At 40.2% G+C, this 9,746-nt stretch overlaps 1 protein-coding gene across 1 annotated transcript; it reads left to right on the forward strand.

Annotated features, from left to right (window-relative positions):
- Positions 1 to 2,397: 2,397 nt before the first annotated feature.
- Positions 2,398 to 4,436, forward strand: LOC110912864 (thiamine thiazole synthase, chloroplastic). The gene is made up of 3 exons (XM_022157690.2): positions 2,398 to 2,787; positions 3,363 to 3,923; positions 4,023 to 4,436. The coding sequence occupies exons 1-3, from the start codon at positions 2,464 to 2,466 to the stop codon at positions 4,173 to 4,175; spliced, it is 1,038 nt and encodes a 345-aa protein (XP_022013382.1). The 5' UTR covers positions 2,398 to 2,463; the 3' UTR covers positions 4,176 to 4,436.
- Positions 4,437 to 9,746: the final 5,310 nt, after the last annotated feature.

Consider the following 9,746-nt stretch of genomic DNA (forward strand, 5'->3'; position numbering starts at 1 on the left):
CTCTAAATTTATATTAAATTCCAGATGGTGTTCGTTAACTAAAGAATTACAGGCAATGTCCTCTACATTAACATTATTTGACACGTCATAATGTCGTATGTTTTAGCATTAACCCGCTTATTTTTTAACATTAAACTTGATCAATTTGGTATAAACATAAAGGACGTAAAGCGCAATTACTCTTACAACCAATCATGAGTTTTAGAGTGGAAACTTTGTTTTAATAGAGTGTTGTGATATTCGTAAAAATATGTAAACTATATTGATCAATAAAAAATAATCAAGCATAACAATACGAAAACTGAGATCCAATGTATGTAACCAAACTCGGTTTCATACCCTAACTTACCTAGTTAGATAGGGTTGAGGTCTTTTTCCTCAATACACAAACCCAAATCCAAACCGTTTATTGATCACTTTGACCATACCTGAACATGATGCCATACCATGAACATGATCATCAATACTTTATCGAGTATGTTGTTTTCTATCATTAGTCCCTCCGTAATGGGGCTGTATATGGCGTCGGAGAGTAGTATAGCGCCCCGTAGCGCTCGGCAACACCATTACAGCTGGCGCTATAAGGGTGAATTTTTGAAGTCTCGGTAAAAATATCATGCCACAATTTTCCTCCCTCACTCACACATATATTTACATACATATGTATGTATCTCCCTCACTCACACATATATTTACATACATATGTATGTATAATAGAAAGGGTTATGTAACCCCCTTCCACTACACCCTCTTGTGGTGTAACCCCCCATAAAGCCCCCTCTTTCACTTTTTCGTTATTTGTCGCATAACCTCCACCAAAGGGCTTTACGGGACATTATGACTACACATGAGCTTATAAATTCTACCAATTATTGATTATAATATTTAAACTGAAAACTAAATGAAAGATCTATATGGGTCATGCTATAAGAACATCCAATCCCCCTATAACTCTTGGATGAATAACCATTACATTAATCCATCAATAGCTTATAAAATTTTTAAACGTTCATATACCTCTATACAAGTGTATACGATTACATACATATGGACGCATACCAAAAAAATTACGATTACGTACATATGGACGCATACCAAAGATTGTAAACCCATATACGATCGTATAACTTTGAATCAGTTAGGAGACTGATTAGTATGTATGGTATATAGTCTGCGTATATTCCCTCTCAATGAAACTATCTATAATTGCTGCCACCAATAATAGCTTTTGATTTTGGGACAATTACAATAATGTTGTTAGATATTTTGAGTTAAAAAATAATATTTTATCTTGATAATAAAGTGTATGAAAATGATAAAACTGTTACAAAAAGGGCCCAATCGAAATTGTGGACAACGTTAGTGCTCAAAAAATAAAAGCTGTGGTCCGAGCTCTAAAACGATGAAAATGAGCATGACCTACAAATTACAGAAAAGGGTCCACCGTAGTTATTTCCTCACCACTTAGTGGTTTACTCATATCATGATTCATGACCCATTAACACGAAACGATTCAATAATTATCTTTCTTTTTAACAGCGATTCAACGAATTATATAGGCTAGTGTTTTATTAAAGAAGTTCGGGTACAAAATAATGTCACGATTGAAAATATGCTTAAACAAGATTAATCTGCTTAACGCGTTTACAAAATACATAACACCTTTAACATGTCGTTTTAAATGGGTTTATAATAATAAATAACTATATTGATGGTATTTTTTGTCAACTTTATATTTTATCATCTTAATTATTGTGTCTTATTATTTTTAACTGAACCGCAACATGCTATGCCAATGTCTGATTCAGTAGTCGTGTTAAACTGTTGTGTTAGCTTGAGAGTATTATTATTAGGAAAATTGGTTTTTAATAAACCAACCTTTGCCCCGTTGGTAAATAATAATTTTACCTACGTAATTGGTATACAATAATCCTACCTATCAACATGTTGGTACTCAATGAACTTTCGTTAATTTTTTTAATTTTTTTTAACTGAAGTTAGTTTTTAAGTTTTATTTATTACACAAACAGTCTCTGTAGTTGTAATTTACTAGTTTTAACTAGTACACATATGTATATATAAAATTTAATTACATGGCCCTTAACGTTTTTTTGTTTTACAAAATAGTTAAAACTAGTAAATTATAACTACATGGTTGTTTGTGTAATAAATAAATCTTAAAAACTAACTTCATTTTAAATTATTAACAGAAGTTCATTAAGAACCAACAGGTTGATAGGTAGGATTATTGTATACCAATTACATAGGTAAGATTATTATTTACCAACGAGATAAAGGTTGATTTATTAAAAACCATTTTTCCTTATTATTATTATTATCCCTGGAGATAATTTCCTTTCCCCTCCCTCCCTATATAATCCCACACCATCTAACACACATCTCCGTACTCATTCATTCACCTTCTAAACAAGAACCTTCAACCGAGCTCTTTCTTGTTCATCAATGGCTTCCATGACTACCACCACCTTCACCTCATCTCTCTCCAACAAGACCTCCTATCAATCATCCTTCCATGGGGTTTCTCCGACGCGGATCCAATCCATCGTCGTTAAATCAAACCAAAACAAGAACACGCCTATCACCATGTCTTACGACCTCGGTCAATTCACCTTTCAACCGATCAAGGAGGCCATCGTGTCTCGTGAAATGACCAGGAGGTACATGACTGATATGATCACCTACGCCGATACGGATGTGGTCGTTGTTGGTGCTGGCTCCGCTGGTCTCTCCTGCGCTTACGAGCTTAGCAAGAACCCTAACGTTCAGGTAGAATCATTTGAATAATAATAATAATTAGTGCCGTGGTATGGTATTTACTAATTGAAGAATTTGTGGTACAACACAGACAGACTAAAACATTTAAATCTGAATAACTAAGGGAGGGAGGGAGGGAGAACAATATAATATAATATAATATAATATAATATAATATAATATAATATAATATAATATAATATAATATAATATAATATAATATAATATAATATAATATAATATAATATAATATAATATAATATAATATAATATAATATAATATAATATAATATAATATAATATAATATAATATAATATAATATAATATAATATAATATAATATAATATAATATAATATAATATAATATAATATAATATAATATAATATAATATAATATAATATAATATAATATAATATAATATAAGTGAAGTGAAGTGAGGCTTGGACCGAAGAGATGAAAATGATGCAGGTTTCCTATTTCGTATATCATCTTTGAGACAGAAAGAGCCAATATTATTAATTAATTAATTAATAATGTGTTGTGTGTTTGTTTACATGTTGTATATGCATGGTTGACTACTGGCAGGTAGCCATCATTGAGCAATCTGTGAGCCCTGGTGGCGGAGCATGGCTGGGAGGACAACTCTTCTCCGCCATGGTTGTCCGCAAACCCGCACACCACTTCCTTGACGAGCTTGAGATCGAGTACGACGAGCAAGAAGACTACGTGGTCATCAAACACGCTGCTCTGTTCACATCGACCATCATGAGCAAGCTTTTGGCGAGGCCAAACGTGAAGCTCTTCAATGCGGTTGCTGCGGAGGATTTGATCATCAAAGAAGGGAGAGTTGGTGGTGTTGTAACCAACTGGGCTTTGGTGTCGATGAACCATGACACACAGTCATGCATGGACCCTAACGTCATGGAGGCTAAGGTGGTTGTTAGCTCATGTGGTCATGATGGTCCCATGGGTGCCACCGGGGTCAAGCGCCTCAGGAGCGTTGGGATGATTGAAAGCGTTCCCGGGATGAAAGCTCTCGACATGAACACTGCTGAAGACGCAATCGTGAAGCTCACAAGAGAGATTGTTCCGGGTATGATCGTTACCGGAATGGAAGTTGCAGAGATTGATGGATCTCCTAGAATGGTAACTCCCAGCCCAACCCAACTTTTGTTTTTAAATTAATTAAACTAGCCAATGCCCTTCCTTTTGTGAATTAGAGAAATTGATGGTTTGAGTTTACAGGGGCCAACATTTGGGGCTATGATGATATCTGGACAGAAAGCGGCTCATCTGGCATTGAAGGCCCTCGGGCTGCCGAATGCATTGGATGGGACAAGCGTTCACCCTGAGCTGATCCTTGCGGCTGCTGATTCTGGCGAGACCGTTGATGCCTAAATGAAGTAGTATGAAATCTGCGATTGAATAAATGAACCAACACGAATGTCGTCGTTTCATTGCTAGTCGGTTGTTGAGAGACTTGTGTTTTCATGTGATTGTGAATTGTCTGTTTTCTGTTATGTTCCTGTTGGTGCCTAGAATTTAGATGGCCAGTAAGATCGGTCATATGATATGATGTCATTGAAGCATTCCAAGTTACAAGTTATGTACGTTCGATCTTAATTTGTAAGACTGAAATATATTGTCTGTTTACTGGAACATCACTACTCGGAATGAACATACACTAATTGAACACTTTTAAATACAAATCACAAGCCGAAAAGAGCCTAGAATTTAGATCAGTCACAAGGGTGGTCTTAGAGGTCACAGAAGAAAAACCACCAGGGCCACAAAATCGAAATTCCCACACCCCTTTTCCCCGTTTCACCTCCCACACTCTCATTTACCCCGCACGTTGCGGTGGAAATTCGATTGATATTAATTTGGTTCGTTACGATACCAATACTTGGTATTAAAAACAAAAAGAAAACTCAAAAAATAAAGTCGTGATATGGCTAAATGATACCGACACAGCATTTTAGTATTATATATAACTAGGACCTTTTCCGTCCGAGCTTTGCGGCGGGGTTAATCGGTTTTTAATACGAAGGCATCTATCGCCACACAAATTCAACTTCAAAGCAACGAATTTTCTCTCCCTTTCTACCTCTTATGAAATAGTTGTACCCACACATGCGACATAACTTTTTTTACGATTTACAAAGCGATGGCAATAAACACCCAACAATATTTGATCAAAACAAACGATGAATTAAAATGAGAAACCAAATACTTAATTAAACTGTGAGCTAAAAAATGACCATCAGAACTTGTTCATGTTAGGCTATAGGGTGTGGGGATCATGGTTGGGACATGATTTGTCACCTAGGAACATGAATGGAAGGCTACACCACCCCCTTGATTGATCCACCATGGTTTGCATGGATTAAACCATGGCAACCATGGTCCTCCTTTCCATTTTTCAACAAATCATTTCCTTTTTGTTTAGACAAACATAATAAATAAGGGGCTAATAGTTTGGGTCATGACCATACCCTTAGGGTAGTGGTTTTGGATGGTGGATTAAAGATGAGTTACATGGCACTAACATGGAGGATCATGATTGACGACGGAGGTAGCCCAAGGTCAAATAAAATGACTAATATGCAAGAGCTTAAAAGGTTGAAAGGTTCATCGGATGAAAAGCTGTAAAGCGAGAAAAGCAAGGAACAGTAATCAGTCACATCTGAGGACTCACCTCACCAACTCACGCCAACAAACTCAGAGCAGGTCTGCACAAGTACACTCTATTAACCAGGGGTCCAAAGCCTTCAACCCCAAAAGGGGAAACCCTCCATTGCAAACAGGTTTCGCTAGTCTTGTATATGCCATTTCAGGAGATGTCCTCCCCTATAAGAAGACAGCTCATTTTCACTTCTGGGACATTCCGAAACACAGAGATTCCTTAATCTCTGGTCATTCAAAGAGTACTTGATCACTTCCAAGTTACTCTTCATCACATTCAACACACACTCATTCTATTTGCTTTCTTTTCTGGATTCGAGCTTGTCTCGAAGAAGGAACTTCAAAGTAAATAACAATTACATACTAGTGAACCTCCTTCCACGTTTTGCAAACGTGGAGGGACCCCGCGACCTGCGTTAGACAAAACTGAACCCTTCAGCCCTTTTGCCTAACCAACTTAGCTACCATCCTTGGTCCTGTGTTTGTTGCATCAACAAGTTGGCGCCCACCGTGGGGCTACGCCGCTGTTTCTTCTCAAAAAAGACCTAGTAGTGTAGCTCCTTTCACTCAAAACCACTATGTCAGAAAGTGGATCCCCGGGAGAGGTGAACCAGATCCCTAACACCTCCACCCCGGGTAGTGGCCTAGCTCACACAACTATAACAACACCGTTTTCAACTCCGGGGAGTACACCCGAGTTCCTTACCTTCAACACACCAACCCCATCCAGATCTGGGGCTCCGTCTCCCAATGTTGGTGTGTCGGACACCCCGGCACGTGTTGAACTTACCCCCGAGGGGGTCGCTAATAACTTCCTCGAGTTAAGGTCACTTCTTAACCAGCATGTGAATAGAGAAAGGGAAAAGGGGGTAAGGATTCGTCTAGATTACGATGAACCTGAGCCAACGTTGTCTCCTGGGCCACCCCTACCACCCTTTGTTACAAGAGGTGAGGCTGGTCCCAGCAACCCTTCAAACCCTCATCCTTATCTATCCACTATGACAAATCCAACTGTTCATCCTATTCTCTCTTCCCAACCAATTGCTAGTGGCACTCCTCTGGGACACGAGTTAACACTTGATCAACTCCTACAGTCCCCGGTGACCAGCTGTCCTGCTTCTTTAGCTACCACGTGGGAACAAGCTCTGTCCGTGCTCCCTTTAGCACGAAGTGCTGTTACTAGCACCCCTCTCGGGGTAAACTGCTCAGTTGGTCCAGGAAGCCTTCAGGGTTTCAATCTTATACCTAACATGATGTCACAGTTGATGGCCAACTTCCCATGGCAACAATTCATCAATCAAGTGCTTGCCACCCAGGGGAACCATGGCAATAGCAACAATGTAGGTACAAGACCTGAAGAAGACTTGGCTAAACCTTACAAGCCAAGTAACCTTTCATGCTTTTCAAGGCAGATAGCTGATTATGATTTTCAGTCAAAGATCAAGATGCCAGCCCACATCAGAACGTATGATGGGACCGAAGATCCCGAAGATCATCTCCAAATCTTCACTGGTGCCGCTCGAATAGAAAAATGGTCAAATGCTGAATGTTGCCTAATGTTCATGCAGACTCTTGTTGGATCCGCTAGAATCTGGTTCAACGACCTACCTGCTTAAAGCATTCGAAGCTTTGATGATCTCAGCAGAGGTTTTCTGGCAAACTTCTCCCAACAAAGGCGATACGTTAAAGACGCAACAGTAATCTTCCAGATAAAACAACGCGATGATGAAAGCCTTCGGGCATTCATTGAGCGGTACAAGAAAGAAGGGCTAACCTATGTAGGGGCTGATGAGAAAATGAGAGTGGCCGGTTTTATGAACGCCATAACCTCCAAATATCTCACACGAGATTTCAACAAATCTCTACCCAAAACCTTGGAAGAAGCCCTTGAAAGAGCCGAAGCTCACATTCGGGGAGAGGAAGCTGTGGATATCAAAGAACAAAGGAAAAGGGGGTCTGGTTGGCGAAGCAGTAGCCCAGCCAGAAAAAGAGGAAACTTTAACTCTTACGACAGACGCCCAAAGGGTTCAGACCCTCGAAGGGTTGAAGGACGAAACCCTTCAGGCAGAGATAAAGGCATGAGTTTCACTCCCCTCACCAAAACCCCTCAAGAAATCCTGGCAACAGAAGAAGTCAAGCAAAACTATAGACCTCCCAGGCCTCTCCCCAAGAGTCGAAAAAATGAGAACTCCACACAGTTCTGTGAGTTCCATGAAGAAAAGGGACATCACACCAATGATTGCTTCCAACTAAAAAAGAGAATTGAAGAGGCCGTTAAGTCAGGAGAGCTCGCTCATTTGGTAAAAGGGGTTCGAGACAAAATGGCTGAAGGCAAAGGGAAGGAAGTAAACATGGTGTATTCTGATGAAAAGGTTCCTTACAAGAAGCGACGGTTGGAAGATTGGGAGCTTCAGTGTGTCTGCTTCCCCCCAACAAGGAAGGACCCACTTCCTGGTCCCCTTGTGGTTGAAGCCACCGTGGGCACATTACAAACATGTAAAGCATACATAGACACGGGAGCAGCCACTGAAATCATGTTTGAGAAATTTTTCAACCAATTAAGCGATGAGGAACGTTCAAGGCTTCAACCCTCTGGAACCTCCATAAAAGGTATCGCCGATATAACCTTGAAGCCTTTGGGGCAGATAACCCTTGATGTTTGTTTTAAGGAGGGATCAAAAGAAAGAACCCGACCACTGACCTTTGTGGTTATCAACATCCCTTCCAGCTATGACGTAATCATAGGGAGGCCCGGACAATGTGCATTCTACATGGCAGTGTCTATCGGCCATGGCACAGTCAAATTTCCTACTGAAAGAGGGATTGCAACCCTTCAACCCTCTCAGGAAGCTTACCTGATCGAAGGTGAAAGTTCAAACGGTGAGAAAGACAAGCAAGGGTTAGTCATCAACCCTAAATACCCTGAGCAACGAATAAGGGTCAACCCCAACCTTTCCCAAGAGACTCTTTTATACCTTGAAAAGCTGCTGAAGCATCACAGTGATGTGTTCACCTGGTCTCCTGAAGATATGACTGGGATCCCTCGAAACATTGCTGAACACGAGTTAAGAATACCACCAAACGTCAAGCCGGTGGTTCAAAAGAAAAGAAGCCTGGCACCTGAGAGAAGCTTGGCAGCTTGCCAAGAGGTTGAAAAGCTTGTATCAGCTGGCATTCTCCGAGAGGTCAAGTACCAATCATGGATTGCAAATCCTGTTATGGTCAGAAAACCCGACAACTCTTGGAGAATGTGTATAGATTTTAAAGATCTTAACAAGGCTTGTCCCAAAGATTGCTACCCACTCCCGGAAATTGATCTCAAGGTTGATTCCCTCACGGGATATCCGTTTAAATGTTTTCTTGATGCATACAAAGGTTATCACCAAATCCTCATGAAGAAGGAGGATGAAGAAAAGACAGCTTTCCACACAGACAAGGGCATTTTTTGTTACCAAAAGATGCCTTTTGGCCTCAAAAATGCAGGTGCCACCTATCAGCGTCTCGTCGATAAAGCTTTTGAAGACCAGATCGGTAGAAACATGGAGGCATATGTTGATGACTTGGTGATTAAGAGCAAAACGGAATACCAAATGCTTGATGATATCCAAGAAACTTTCAAAAACCTTAGAAAGATCAACATGAATCTCAACCCGGAAAAATGCTCGTTTGGATTCGATGAAGGAAAATTTCTGGGTCACATCGTTGGAAAGCAAAGTATCAAAGCCAACCCTAACAAGGTAAAAGCTGTCCTTGAAGCTAAACCACCGAGAACCAAGAAGGAGGTTGAAAGCTTAAACGGGAAGCTTGCAGCCTTGAAGCGTTTTACCTCAAAACTGGCCGAAAGGTCTCTACCATTCTACAAAACGCTCAAGAACTGCTCTGATAAAAAAGATTTCAGATGGACCGATGAAGCTGAAGAAGCTTTCAATCAAATGAAGCAGCACTTAGCTTCCCTACCAGATATTGCAGCACCAGAAACTGGGGAGCTCATATCGGTGTACCTTTCAGTTGCCGACGAAGCCATCAGTGCAGTTCTTACTATCGAAAGAGACAAGGCTCAGGTACCCGTTTATTTTTTCAGCAAAACTCTAAAATTAGCTGAAACCAAATATCCTCCCCTTGAAAAACTCGCTCTAGCGCTGGTTCAAACAGCTAGAAGGCTTAGAAGATACTTCCAAGCACATCCTATACAAGTGGTCACCGACCAACCTGTCAAGAATGTGCTTGAAAAACCTGAGAACTCAGGAAGGTTGGCAAAATGGGCAGTAGAACTAGGTGAACATA

Source organism: Helianthus annuus, chromosome 15, assembly GCF_002127325.2.
Source record: "Helianthus annuus cultivar XRQ/B chromosome 15, HanXRQr2.0-SUNRISE, whole genome shotgun sequence".
NCBI lineage: Eukaryota > Viridiplantae > Streptophyta > Magnoliopsida > Asterales > Asteraceae > Helianthus > Helianthus annuus.